Source organism: Haliaeetus albicilla, chromosome 9 (assembly GCF_947461875.1).
Source record: "Haliaeetus albicilla chromosome 9, bHalAlb1.1, whole genome shotgun sequence".
NCBI classification, from domain to species: Eukaryota; Metazoa; Chordata; class Aves; order Accipitriformes; family Accipitridae; genus Haliaeetus; species Haliaeetus albicilla.
This window is the reverse complement of record NC_091491.1, coordinates 27992397-28007243: the sequence shown is the minus strand read 5'-3', so window position 1 is coordinate 28007243 and position 14847 is coordinate 27992397. Positions and strand designations below refer to the sequence as shown.

The 14847-nt window shown below is 44.6% G+C and overlaps 1 protein-coding gene and 1 long non-coding RNA gene across 4 annotated transcripts in view; both read left to right on the top strand.

Moving 5' to 3' along the window:
• The first annotated feature begins 1248 nt into the window (after positions 1-1248).
• LOC138686861 (uncharacterized) lies at positions 1249-3855 on the top strand. Its single transcript, XR_011326189.1, has 2 exons — positions 1249-2362; positions 2458-3855. It is a non-coding gene; the product is annotated as an uncharacterized lncRNA (long non-coding RNA).
• A 6540-nt stretch (positions 3856-10395) lies between these two features.
• Positions 10396-14847, top strand: part of PLOD2 (procollagen-lysine,2-oxoglutarate 5-dioxygenase 2) — a 57879-nt gene continuing 53427 nt past the window's right edge. Inside the window, exon 1 of one of the 3 annotated variants that reach the window (XM_069792264.1) lies at positions 10396-10782. In XM_069792264.1, coding sequence (XP_069648365.1) covers positions 10680-10782 — 103 coding nt within the window. In that variant the 5' untranslated portion in view covers positions 10396-10679. The remainder of the gene's footprint in view (positions 10783-14847) is intronic. The other 2 variants (XM_069792263.1, XM_069792262.1) reach the window with 2 other exon arrangements.

The following is a 14847-nucleotide window of genomic DNA, read 5'->3' as shown; positions in this document are numbered from 1 at the left end:
CGGATGTCAGTACGATGTGGAGTAATCTACAGCGGAGTCATGGCCAAAACATCTTCCCCGATCGGCTGCAGGGAGAAGCAGTCAGAGTGGAAAAAGTGTGTGGATGGCCTACGTGCAGTTGAGGTCAAATGCACAGCGTTTGTTTATGGAAGCTTATATTCAGCTGTACCATCAGCTGTCTCAATTACAGTCTTAGACCATAAGAGGAATAAAACACTAGAATTATGTTTGAGAACTAGAGAATTATTTGTAATAATTCAACAGAACAAAGGCAGATTGATATACAGCAAGCTGGGCTGCTCACAAACTGCAGAAGGAAGATATGAAGAGCAGCATTAAATGGCCTACTCGCTAAAACAACAAGGATCTTCATCCTGACACTGATTTGGAAAAAGACACACAAGGTACCAAGATGAGAAAGAAGCTGCAACTGAGATTTTGCAGAAGCCTGGCTTTAGTGGTGTATGCGTTTTCTTGAATTTCTGTGATTTAGAGGGATTTTTTTCTGCATTTATCTTGTCTTTGTTTTCCTTTGGAAATTGCATCATAGTGCTCTCTCTGGCTTTGGTAGCTACTTCAAGCATGGTCCAATTTAAAGATTATATTTTGTTTTGAGAGCAAGTGATTTCTGTTGTTTGGATTGGAAAGCTGGGGAGGTTATCACTATTATCTTTAGGGGGATGAACCTTAAAACTGGGTAACATGAATAGCCTGTGGCAATACTAATACCTCACAACAGCTTTATGTAGTGATTTGAGGAGTTCTGATGGCTCAGTAAATATTTAATAATAGTCTCAAAATCATCATTCAGATTTCTAGTCCCCTGCTAGCCTGGGAGGTGCTCAGTAGGCTTTTGCAGACTATCACTACAATGCTGTGCACAATGCAAAGTGAGAGGATTAAGTGATACACAGTCCTCGGATCTGATTCTTGCATCTCAAGAACCAAGAACTTCAAAAGGATCTTGGAAAAAAGATGAAGGCCACATGACTGGAAATGCTGCACTCATGGCTGAATGCGTTTACCAAAGGGCTGGAAAGGCGTGTTGATGTTTCTGAGTACTGCTCCAGGTTGGAGCAGACAGGCAGACTTAAAGATGGTTGAGTCATCTCCTTGCAGAGCTGGCAGAACAAAAGATTACACAGAAAAAAAGGGGACTGAGCTAAAGATAGTCACATGTCCCTGTCATGAAACACAGGGAATGAAATATGTATGGACCTGCAGAGCTTTTATACTGAGAGTAGGCTAATACAGTACTAATACAGTACTAATACAGCTCTGGCTATATTGCATGAGCATATTTTGGTAGAAAAAGTGAAGAAGCAGCATCTTGAAAACGAGGATACATGAAAGGGAAATAATATGAAAATGACTGGCATAAAGAATATTTTTTGGTTATAATTTGTATCAAATCTATCTGTTTAGAAACAATTTAGTAGTTCAACACAAATGTTTACATAGTCTTTCCAAGCAGAGTAACAAGACGAGTATTACTGATTTGTTTTTCCTGAATCAGGGGTACAAATCTCATTCTGGGAACCTGAATGCAAGAATAAATAATATCAATATTCCCCACTACATGTGGGGAGCATTACAGCTGAACCACAGTGAGTTCTGCAGGCCTTATTTCGGCAGAATTCTGAGTTCTAGCAGGCAGAATGTAAGCACAATGAGACAGCCACATTAATAACAGTTTCCTGTAAGTAAGGGTTTTGCAGAGGTGATAATGTGCTAGGCAGCTGCCTGCCAGAGTCAGATATAGAGGCTATAAGGTTTTCCTTATTTCTTTCTGGCTGCATCAAAGGACATTGTTAATGTGTAATCATCTCAAAGGCAAGAATATCCTTACACTGGTACAGGGATACAAGGAAAGGGGACTTGTGTCTACCCCTTTTCTTTGCTATGACAACAGGATGGCTTTTACCTGGCCATTTACTAGGAGCGTCCTGGAGATGTGTGCTCTGTGCCTACCAAGTTTGCCTCCTCCTTTAGGTACCCTGGAATAAAGGCTGCCTGCACAGTTTATCTGAGGACACTATTAGGTTGAGTATTGTGATTTCTACTCTTCTAAACCCTACAAAAGTGATTTTGGCTACAGCCTTATATACGACACATATCCTCTTGATGGAGTGAAGAAAGACTGAGGAAAAGGGAAGAGCAGAAGACAGTGACCCAGGCTCATCAGCATGTGATGCTCAGGCTATGTGCAGTTTTGGCCACTTTCTTAATTCTGCTTGGGATTTTATGAGCACCCATTCACAGTGCTGGAGCACTGCTGGGCTACCTGTGACTCCTGCTACTTATTCATCACGATGTTCCTCCCCATTCTGGAAGAGGTTGCTGCTGCCTTCTGATACATAAAGTAAGTTTGTTTAGTTTTCTTTAAACAGGAAGGAAATTCATTCCATCACATTCCCTAATATAGACTCAATCTGTATGTTGCCTTGAACAGTACAGGCTTTGGATTATCTGGAAGTGAAGCAGCCAGATCACCACTGAAACTACCCCCCTAAAGCCCAGACTACAGCAGCCAACCTTAACAAGTCATCAGAATTATCTTAGCTAGGGACTTCATCTTCCTGAGCATCCAAACTAAAGAAGCACAAACTGCAGTCTCTGAGAAATTACTGCAAAGATTCAAACTAGCCATCCTTCTGACTTCTGTTGAGTGATGTGCTAAAAAATAATTACATTTCCAAATCTTTTGAAAAGAGCCCTCTTGAGGATCTATTGGAAGTTCTCAATTTATTCCAGTCATTCCCTGAACAGCAGATAAGCGAGTTGTCTTGAATGCAGAGTGGATCACGTTTATCAAAACTATGCTGCTATTCAAAGCTTGCCTCCTCTGTGCCCCTTCCCATGTAAGCTGAGAACAGTCAAGCTCCCAGCCTTAAAAAAAGGCATGCATGCTTTTGCTCACTGGCCTAAGAAGTACAATGGAGAAGAAGCATCTAGACTGAAAGCATTTTACTTTCACAGTATGCAGCCTGAAACCTACAACTTTTCCATTGCTTAAGTAACTCCTGGCCATTTTAGTGTTAAAGGTCTGAATCTGTTCCACTCTCACCCTTACCCTACCAGTCACTGAGTTCAGTGATTAAGTACACTAGTGTGGGTTAACAGTTGTGAACCCTGCTCTGCAAAGGAAGTTTTCTAGTAGTGATCTGAACGTAACCTCCCTTCATATCCCTTTTTACCAAATAAAACTATGTGCACATGGAATGTAAGATGGAGAAGAGTATGAGAAAAAAAAACCTCAAAGGCAGCGTTTAGCTCTTAAATGTTTCTAAGCTTGAAAGCACATTCTCCTACTGATTCAGTCATGAGATTTTCCTGCTTTCTTGCTCGTGTCAGGGACACTGCTCACAACCTCAACTCTCCTGGTAACTGTATTTAACTGTTCATTTAAAGATAGTATTTTTACTTTCCACACCTTGTTTTTACTGGCTGCCACCTCTTTTTCCCTGTAAAAGGTTTTCTTGTCAAGAGGCAAAATAGTTAGGTATTGCAAAGCCATATGATATTTTGACCAACCAGAGTGGCACTAAATTAAGTAAGATCTGTGGCTCTTAGCTTTTCCTCACCTTTCCTGTGGTCTCTCACACAATGCCTGCTGAAAAGTGGAAGTTGGAAGGCTCTGTGCAAGCGGACTGCAGCAGCAGCAAAATAATGGCCAGTCCATCTCCCTTCTTTTTCTCTTGAATCCAGCGTTCCAGAAATGCTGCCAGAAGTTGTTCTGGGGCCATCTGGGATTCCTCATTTAGATCATACAGGAAGTAGGAAATAAGACTAATTTAATGGCAATTTTGTTATAAATCAAACTAAATTAATAAAAAGACCTACCTGTCAAAATTAGGTTTTGTCAGACAGCAGTTTCTATTTACCTTACACAAGTCAGCTGGAGAGAATGAGATCATTGTGGACAGGCAGAACAGTCATAAAACTCCCAGAGCAGAAGCAGGAAAGGAAACTTCGACCAAAACCATTCCAGTAACAGACAATATGAAATCTGATGTCTTCCCGTAGGGGAATACTTGTGGGACATGCTTCTCTGCTCCAGCGGTTTTCCCAAATTGCCACTCTAGGAGTCTCCACTAGGCTTCTGAAATCACAAAAAAAGTAGGCTTTAGGGTAACTATTGTAAAATACATACTGACCTCCCCTCCTCTATTGGTCATACCCATGTGACACACTTCAGTCTCTTTAATACCACAGGCTTACTTCAGAGGAACATTTTTTACATTACGATGTTTTGTTGACATAGACACAAACACTCACATAGACTCCCAGCTTCAATTTCATAAACACATTTTTCCTCTAGTTCCTATTAATCCCACAGTAAATGTTTAAAATTATTTTTCTTTTAGCCAGTTTTCCATTATATTCTTTTCTGCATCCCTAAACTATAACAAAAGCAAGACTTTAAATTAGTCATTATGATTAACTGTCCATTTCAACACCTCTCATTTGAGACTCTGGGAAGCATTTTATAGTTTATTGGGTGATGGGACTGAAATCTTTACAAGATCAACCCTGATCAGCAGGGTTTACAAGAGATGCTCTGAGGATTTATTTCTCAGTTTCTTGTGCCTATATAAATCACATAAAAATGAATGCAATGAAAGTGAAAAAATGGGAATCAGACCTTTGTGTCCACCAGAAGCAGTGATGGAGGTCTAAAGCATCTGGCTTGAGGCCAGGTCAGCAAGACTTATTCTCTTATGATGCTCCCTGACTTCTGTAGTGCAGGATAGGACTTTGAGGCTGGAGCAATCATGTCATAAACGCCAAAGGATGGACCACAGACAAAAGCTTAGCACGGCTTTTCATGGGCACTCATGTCTTGCTGCTCCATCTCAGTAAAGGAATGTAACTCTCCTTGTAATTTCAAAGCCACTCATTCAATCTTTTGAGTAATTATGGGATGACAGCTGATTATACCCTGGAAATGCTTGCTAACACTATTAATCTTTTGCTCGTATGGGCTGTTTATAGCTATAATTATAAATGAGTGAATGAAGCAAAGTAATTTCTGATTGGGTGGCTTGGGAAAGAAACTATGACTATAGCCCAAAGGATTGACTCAGCACCCAAAAGGGAAAGATGCTGAGCATCCACTGAAATCAGTGGGGTCTCAGCACCCCTGAGGAGCGCTCAGCACGTCTCGGCAACAGGCTGGATCACACCCATAATAACAAGACTGGGGCGGCAACTCAAAGAAATGTTCTTACTGAAGTTGAGGATAAATTAAAGGGAAGCAACCAAAGAGAAACTGTTTTCAGACAGCAAGAGTAGAACTTCAGTAACATTTAGCCTGATCCTTGGAAATAAAATGTCTATGGAAAATTTCTTATTAGGGCTGAAGTACTTAAAAGGCCCTTATTAAATGCTCATATACTTATAGTAAGTCAGGCAATGCAATGCACATTTTAATGCCATATTATTGCCAGATGGGCCTTTACATTCATATTGATGCATTTCTGCAAAAAATATACATACTTCTTTTTTTTTAATTCTAGCTTACTTCTAGTATTTCATTGGCTTGAGGTCCAATTAAAACAGCCACGAGCATCTAAACAAAATATATCTGAAGAACATTTTCTCCTACGACTGAAAAGGGATTTTTAAGCTATTACTTTGAAATGTTAATTTCTAGTAGTACTATTCTATAATAACAAAGTTCTATTTTCAGCTACCCCTGACTCATGTAAAATACTGATAGGTGTTGAATTTATGATTCAAAACCAGTATTTTCTTTTTAGAAATTACTCAAGGTAAATAATATAACTGGAAAAGTTAAGTATGACTTACTAACTCAAAGGTGTTTTACTAATCTAATCTCAAAGCTTAACTCAGGGTTACTACTTTAATATAATAAATTAGATCAGTGATATAACCCCATGAAGCAAAAACTTCTGTTTAATCTTATAGTTTGTATGCACTTGACCTAGGCAATGAAATCACAGGGCTATGGAATTACCTCTGTAACACAAAGAGAGGGCAAATTTTATGAAACTAGAAAGATATTTGAGGGGACAAATTAGGATAGAATGGGACAGGAATTAATTTGTTCTTCATAACAAATGACTAATGACTGCCACTATTGACAATACATGGGGAATGACTGACTTTTAACCAGATAAAATAGACTTTTGGCTATTATATGTCAAATTCATTATCTGTTTGAAAATTCTTTAGGAGCTTTGTTGAGGTAAGGGACTTAGGAACCTTGCTTGATGATTTATTTTTAATTCTTGGAATACTGCTGCTGGTGAATTGTTAACAATTCCTTCTGTGCCATGGCTTGCCACAAACCAGCCTTGTTATTTTTCTTTTCTTTTGATTTTATTACTGTATAATGAACAATTTCAGTGTTGCAAGATTAGGGAAGGAAGTTCATGTGACCAACAATGCTCCATTTTAGCATCTGTGGAAAAGGTATTCTAGTGGGCTCCAGAATAAAAGAAGATATTTTGAGGCCTAGATGCAAGTTGAGGTGAGTTCAAGGACAGGCAAGCACAGCAGGAGCACAGACTGTGTTCTTCTTAAAGACAGTGAAATGAAAAGCAGTCAGAGGATGTGAAAAAGGTCTCTTATAAGAAGCTTCTCTAGTTTAGAAGGCAGATTCCTACAACAGGACCTAGCTCCGTCTGGCTGTAGTGATGGGCTGGTGATGCAATGAACTATGTCTGTTTCCATTCCACGTGGCACCAGCTATATGCATTTTGAAACATAAAATTGTTGGTGGTTTATGGAAGATGGAAGTTGCCAACCCCATGATGATTTCTTACAGACAATTAGGAAAGAGATGGGGAAAAGGAGGTAGGGGTAGGCAGCTACAGACAGGGAGTTACTGAGACTGCAAAAGAACTATCTAGGCACCTGAGGAAAAGGCACTGAAGGAATGGAGTTTACGAGCTGTTGTCTTCTGCAGAGGTCCTGTAGAATTTTGCCTAACTATCTGTCAGCTGAATTCTAGATATTATTGCTGATTTGTTGAAAATGCACTGGGTCTAAAAAAAAATTAGTTTCGCAACTGATTGTGAGGTTACAGAAAATCGCTTTTCATAGTGACTTTCTGAAACGAGGACTGCTTGCAGTTGCTCCCTTTTTGGTTTTGCTCAGTGTTGCTGGAGTTGTAGGACAAGAAAAGTCCTTGGGCTCCCATGTTCATAGCCCCACAACGAACATTAATAACTCTCTCCCCTCCTCCATGCCTACTTAACCAAACTGAGTCATTTCTCATGAAGAAATTGCCTTGTTGCAGAGGAAAAGGAAGGTTTTATTCTTTATGAAAAAGGCTTGATAAAGTCAAAAGAGCAAATAGTGACAACAGCAAGAATGTGCGATTGTTTCTTGGGACATTTATAGGAATTGTTTCTGGAGTTAATCTCTGTATAACGTACATATATGCACATTATATTACACACCGTCTACATTATTATTTAAAATGATTTTGATTTGAGGGTAAGTTCCTACATAGCTTTACACTTAGATTTAAGTGTTGAGTACACTGTAACAGTAATACAGCACTGAAGCAGCTTACAACAGCACCAGAAGAGCTGAAGACCGTGCTAACCACCAGCTGCCAGTTCAAGCCTTGAAGTTGGTATTTCTGGACAAAAGCAGCATTTCTAACCCAAAGTGTCTGTGGAGGCAGGGCGAGACAGAGCCCTTGGGCACCGCGCAGCTGGCGGAGCTCAGTTCTGAAGTTTCACAAGCATTTTCCCTTCCATCGGCCAGTGTCCGAGTGAAGCCTCTGGGGATAGGAGATGTCTTGGCCACATTTGTCACTTTGAAAGCAGTGTTTTGGGTAGCTTTCAGCTCTGTTTTCTCTTGGGGGGCAAAGCTTGCATTTTCTAAGAACAGTCAAAAATGAAATTAGCTTTCAAGAGACGAAGGAAAATGACAAGAAAATGTAAAAGTTTCTAGTCGAAGTCTGGGCTTGCACTTATAGGTATAAGCTGTGTTTATATCACAGTTCTCTCAACCCATTTTCCTCATACATTAGAAATCTGTCTGCCAGCTATTTCCTTTTCTTTCATTATTGCATATTTACATCCTTCTTTCACTAATTCTTCTCATTCTTCCCTGCTACTCTTTACACGTACTTTTTGATAACAAAATGCCTCTTAGGATTTCTCTCGGATGCTCCCTTGTCTTTATGCCCATTGGTTTCCACCTAACAGTGCTATTTCAGGACCTGTGTACTAGTCTCTGGCAAAACTAGCTGCTGCTTCTGACAGAGGTGCCGAGCTGTGACTTCCCAGAACACTGTGTATGTACGTGACACTCGGCTGCTGATTATACCCTCAATTCTCAGGGCTGAAGCTTCGTCTGCTTCCTGTCACGTCCGTGGGAGCCATGACATCATCTCCATGGTATTCTGAAATGATGCCCAACAGTCTTGTCTTTTCCCCCTCAGACTTTATTGACGTAACCTATCATTTCTTTCATGGTTGATGGTATTGTGTTCTACATGTCTCTTGTGATTTAACTCCTTCTCGATGAGTTCATATTTTTTCAGCTTTGTAATTACACTTTCTTTGTATCTCCGAGTACAAGTGTTACTGTTAAGCTGTTCTGGATCTGAGGTGAGGTTTGATCTGTTGAGGACCTCTTTTGAAATGCTTGTTTGCCTGTTTTCTACCTTAAAACTGTAGCTGTAATATGATAGCTATTTTCTCCATCTTCATTTTTCACAAGCCCAATTCCTTATTTGAAATCTTGAACTTGTTTTAAAAAAGAATGGAGATAGAAGTACTTGCAGTATCATCCCAGTGATGGCATTGCTCGCTTTCAGCTAATGCAGTCTATGTACCTACAAAAGTTGATCAGCAGCAGTAGTGCTGGTTCTTGGAAGAGTGAGCAGAGGCCGTTCCTGGATGTGTGCATAAACGTGGTCATACTGTCTGTATTCAGAAGTTATGTGTTCTCTGGTGAATCTCTGCATGCCTGACAGAGGTGGTAGGAGAAAGTAAGTCACAAGTAATTGCCCAAGAAACTGGAGGGTCTTTTCTGTTTCTCCTACAATTGGCAACTGCAGCTTCATCACTGCGTGAATGCATTTTCAGTATTTCCCAACTGCTGCTTTCCTGGGCTTTCTCTCTTCTAGGAGCTCCTTGGGAATGGGGACCCAGTCTTTTTCTTTAGTTTGCTCTACCTCCCTCCCTGCTGTGTGTGCTGCGTGGTCCAGAAAGAATGAGCTCTCCCAATTAACTATAAAAGCATCTGGGCACGTAATGCAGGCTCTGATTTCTGCTCTGGGTTCCAGACAAAAGCATGCAGTTCTTACGGTTGCAGTAGCCAAGGTCAAGTTTTCCCTTCTTTCCCCCTTTTTTCTTTCCAATGTGGCTCCAAAAAAGCACATCTGTTAGGCCCATAGAGACATTTAGGATAAAAAATGAGGTGTCTATTTGATGATTATGTAGGTGGTTCTCAAATACATGAATCCTGCTTTCAGCACTAATTTTTGTTTTGGATCATGCCTTTGGTCCTCAAGTAATATTTCCAAGGTGTAAATCCACACTGATTTCAATAGGCTGCCATCTGCTTTTACAATAATTTTACATGACTTTTAAACATTTAAGCTATTGTTTACAGTTTTTTTTTCCCTGATACCTTGTATCGCAATAGGAAGAAGAGTGGGCCAGTACATCTCCTTCATCATCACCGTGCTTGCCTTCAGTTATTTGGCGATTTAATGATACACGTGTCATAGTTTTTTGTGTGTTAAGATTAGACCAACGAACTGTGCTCCTTTATGGAAATCTGAATGCTAAAATGATGGAGCGTTTGACAGGTATGTCGTTCACAAGCGGAGTGGACGCGCAGCGCGGTCCCGATGCCACTAATGCTCTACGCCCACACGCGAAAGGGTGAGATTGGTTTTTGTTGGCTCGTGGAGTAACGGCTTCCGTTGCTCACAGTCTCCCGAACGACATTAAATTTTCAGGAACACGTTTATCGGGACGTAATGGCGGCCAACGAAACCACTGCCAAGATGTTTTGAGGGGGAGGCGAATACAACCCCGCAGGCGGCCAGCAGGGTCGAGAACGTTTCCAGGAGCGGGTCGCTAACCCCAGCTCGGCCCCACACCGGGGCAGGTCCCGGGAGCGGAGGCACCGCGCTGGGCCCAGCCGGACTCGACCCGGAGCAGCTGCCGGGTCCGCACTCCCGAGCGGGCCGCCCTGCCCTGCCCGGCCCGGCCCGGCCCGGCCCGGTCCGCTCCGCTCCCGCGGCGGCGGGCTGCGCCTGCAGCGCCGCGCACCTACGGCGGCGGCCCGGGCGGCTGAGACCGAGGCGGGGCTTGGCCGCTCGTCCCTCCCCCGGCGGCGGGGGCAGCAGCCGCGGCGGCGGCGGCAGCAGCAGCAGCAGCAGCAGCAGCAGCAGCAGCAGCGTGCACACGGGCGCGACGGCCGCAAGCGGCTCCCGTTGCGCCGCCGGGTGCCCTCGCTGCCCGGGTCCTCCCACCGCCGTATAAAGCCTGGGGCGGGCGGCAGCGCCCTTCGCTCCTGCCCGCAGCGGAGGAGGAGCTGCAGCCCGGGCGCGGCGGCTCCCCGAGGCACCGGTTTTTTCCCCCCGCCTCGTTTTCCACCCCCGCCCCCTTTCTCCCCCCCGCTCTCGGGGGCTGGCGGCGCGGGGAGCGGCGGCAGGCCGGCGGGTGCGGAGGGGGAAGATGGCGTGGAACGGCGCCCGGCCGCCGCGCCTCCTCCTGCCGCTGCTGCTGGCCCTGGCGCTGCCGGCGGCGGCGGAGCGGCGCCCCGGGCCCGGGCCCGCAGGTGAGGCGCGGGGCGGCGCGGGGGTTGGGGGGGCGGCGGCGGCGGAGCCCCGCGGCGCGGAGCGGTCCCCCGCGGTGCCGCCGCCTGCGGGAGGTGTGCTCGGGAGCGGCGGCGGGGATGCGCTGCCGGCCGGGCGGTACCGGCGGCTTTGTGCCTCCCGGCTCGGTAACATCCGCCAGGAAGGGAAGACCTTCCCGTCCCCTGTGCGGGGGCTGAGAACCGCTGCTTTCCTCCTTTATTCTCCCCTCCCTTCCCCCCCCGCCCCCTCCCACGCTCCGCCACTTTAAAATGCCGCTCTGGGCGCCGGAGCGGGCTCGGCGGTGCGGGAGGGGGCTGCGGTGCCGGCCGGGGCAGGGCTCCCCAGGTTGCTCTCGGGAGGAGCCGCTTGGCTGAAAGGGCTTTAACCCGCCGGAGTGAGTCATACAGAAATAGATGCATAACCCCCCCATTGAGAAAGAAGAAGATTCCTTAATGGGAAGCGAGTCTCCCTGACTTTCTCCTCCCCTCCCCCCCCCTTTCTTCCCTTTTCCTGAAACAAGGTGTTGATGAACATGTTTTTCCAAGGCTGGGAAAAGCATAGCGTCATTTGCTGCTTCTCTAAACTGTAGCAACGGCTGATAAAGTTTCCAACTTCATGCAAAAGTCAGCTGGAGACTTAAATGCCCCTTGCCGTCCCTCGGAGGCTTGCATGCTTTTTGCTCGTTGCGTTTTGCAGTCACTTTAGCTTCAAGGAGCCAGAAAATAGAAAGAAATTTTATCTTCAGCATGTAAAATAAAAGAATGTATACAGGAAATTCCCTCAGAGAGAGGTGTCCAAGCACATGTATGTCCAACTATATGCCAAAACATATTTCTTGCTCTATTACTGTTTTAGAATCCGTACTTCTGATGTTGATTCTAGGCATACAAAGGTATTTCATCCCACTAGATTGTTACCACATGAAATCCAAAATAGTTTCATTTCTTGGCTTGTTTACTCGAGTGTAATCAAACTATTTTTAATATCTAGCTTAATTTACTTCTGGTGGGCAGAAGGAAACTCCTTTTTTTTTGAGAAGCAAGTTTTGTCAGCAAGTTCTAGTTTTGATAGGAAAACTGCTGACTTGGTTGATAACTAGTATAAATTTTTTTTTTAATTTTTAAAAAAAGGTGTTGATGAATACCAGACTCAACTCAATGAGCTTCTCCTTCCCAGTTTTCTTAATGCTTTGCTGTTTTTAGTTGTTCAGAGGATTTCTCTGAAGGTTGTGGTGTGCAGTGTAGCTTGCAGTCTGTCAGGGGCGCGTGAGCATTGCTGTTCAGCTTTCACTGTCCCTCAGAGGTGCAGCCTATGGGCGCATGTTTTGAGGAAAAAGTTGAGCTCCTATGCCTGTCATCAGGGCAACGAGATTGTAAGTCAAGCTCCTTTGGAAATCATTTATTGCAATCACAGTTATATTTTCTCAAAAATATCTGTTCAGATAATGCTTTTTTTAACTACGTACTTGAGTTGTAGGATGTCAAGCTAATAGCTGGCATGGTAAGAATTTTTCTTTAATCCTGCTGGTGTTCAAAGGTGTGAAAAGCAAAGAGTGCGTAGTCCAGACAGCACTGTATGATTCAGCAAACCAAAAATAGACTGCTGCATCTATATAAATAATGAAAATGATGCTACAGGAATGATAGTGCCAGAAAGCACCAATACATTTGTGTATAGGTGTTCACAGAGGAAAATCTTAATTCTTTTTAATTTAAACATTAGCAGCCTGAATTGTAGCAGCCTGCTGAGTTGAAACCACGCCTTGAGTAGTTTCATGACCCCAAATACTGCCTGCTGTGTTACTTGTTTTTATTCCAGTTCTAACCCTTCAATGTTTTCCCTGAGTCTGTGCTGTATTGCTTGAGGAGAGGCAGACCTTAGTGTGCCTCTGGTTCTAAAAATCTGGTTTTTAATTTCTAGTCTCTCAGTACTTGTACAGCTTGGTGTAAAGCAGCATGCAAAGACGCCCTGTCAGATTTTAAAGCGGTCCATTAGTGTTGCTTGCTTCAGAAATAAGCTGTAACAAGAGTGTCTGGAACTGATGGCTGAGCTGCATCTTTATTTCTTAATGGGACTACCGCTTTATTCGAAAGGGCTTGGAAAAGTTATAGCGAGAGAACTGCCTGTTGCACAGCAGTGGTTACTTGAGCAATGAGCAGTCAGCGCGGCCCTGCGGCAAACCGTGTTTGCAGAAATCCCTCCTGTGCTCCTTTGCCTCAGCTTTGTGCTTCAAGCAATCGCTAAGAGCACTGTTGAGCTCTGAAACACTGACTCCTGTATGGTGAAGATACAAAAGTTTCTGTGTTAAGACAACAGCAAAAATATTTCCGTTGCACCGTACTTGCTGCATGCATGTTGCTATCACGTAATGCAGTCCAGGACGCACGGAGAGTGAGTGGAAAAGACATTTGTCATCGCACTAGAAGCGGACACTGGTCTTGGCAACAGACGTAAATGCAGTTCCCACCTAAAACGTTTTATTCATCAGCCGCTTGCACGGGAAATGGCTTTTCTGCCTTTGAGTCTGTTCCCCAGAGCGGCTGCGGGGACTTGGCCGGCTGGAGCGTGGCTGCGCTGAGGTGTTGGGGCCGCAGATGGTGGCGGTGGCAAACGGGCAGGCTTCGAGGTGGGCCCCGTGGTTGGTTGCTGTCTGTCTGTGCTCCTGAAAGGTGGCTGGTGGGAGGGTGGGTCGGGAGGGGGTTTGTTGCAGGGGGGGCCCCAGCAGCGTGGGTGGCTTTCCAGAGCCAGCCCGGCCGGGAGGTGCGGGCAGCCCGGCAGGCTGCGGGAGCGCTTTCCTCCACCCCGGCATCTGTCAAACGCTGGTCGCAGATGCTTCGAGCAGTAATTGCTGACTGGTCTAGCTGTGCAAGGACTCACTTGGAGATACAGCGTGTACTGTCGCCGTTTCCGTTGACTTTTTTGGGCTCAGCCAAAACGGTCGCTGTGACGGGGAGTGATCGACAGGCCTTTCCCTCTGAGGCACCTTGCACAAACAAGGGAATTTGGTCATTCAACCGTCTTGACGTACTTATTAGAAGTACTGAAAGATTTGGCCTGCTCGGTGGAGGAGAGGCCGTCAGTATGGCACTCTGTGCCTGCCTCTGTCCCTCTGCCTGAGTTTCTCTTTCTTGCTTCTCTGCTGATGCTACTTTTGCCCCATCTTGTCACCGCAGTATCTAAAACCGCTACATAAACCTGTGTTGGGGAGAAGCGTCCTCTAGGTCTCTTGGGAGTTTTGTGCCCTTTTTTGTGAGGACTGTACAAAAAAGCTGCCACCTGGCTCTTACAGGTGAAGGGTAAAGGCAGAGAGTGATGTGCTCGGGACCAGACCCAGCAGAGGACAAGGTCTGGGTTACCCGTGACCTGGGGGCACCATCAGCCCCACTGCCGGGGAGTGTTTAGGAATGCGTGTAGCATCAGTGTACACCACTTCAGATGGGTAATGATCACTCGTGTAGATACCTTTAGGCTCCAGCTTTGAAATAAATGGTGAATAACGAATGAAACAGTGCGTAGTGGTGTGTGCGTGTGTGTTTGGAAATTAGTTAAAAGTAAGCGAACATGGCTATGGAGATGCAAAGCAGCAAAGTCGTTCTTCCATCATGTATTTTTCCCTTGAAAATACTTGTCCTTGAAGACACCCAAAGTTGGCAGTCTGAGTTCTTCATAGCACCTGGTTTAGAGACTGCACAATACCAGTCTCTGTTCCAAAATAAAACCTCTACAGTGGATTTGTTTTTTTAATTTTTTGGCCAGGCTTTTCTTTCTTTCCTTAGGTGGAGGGAACATTTAGGCTGTGGCAGTAGACCACAGTGGTGAATGTGACATTGCTTCTCTCTGCGATGTGCAGTGGGGTTGGGCAAGATCATTGCAACTTTGACTGTAAAATGCATTTCTAATTAAAACAAGAAAAAGTAAAACAGTTGTGATCTTTATCATCAGCATTTGACGCTGTAAATTGCAGCGTAAAGGTATGGTGGAACAACCACCATGGTTGTCTGAACCAGGGAGGTTTTGTGTGAAATGCATTTCTGTCGAGGATCTAA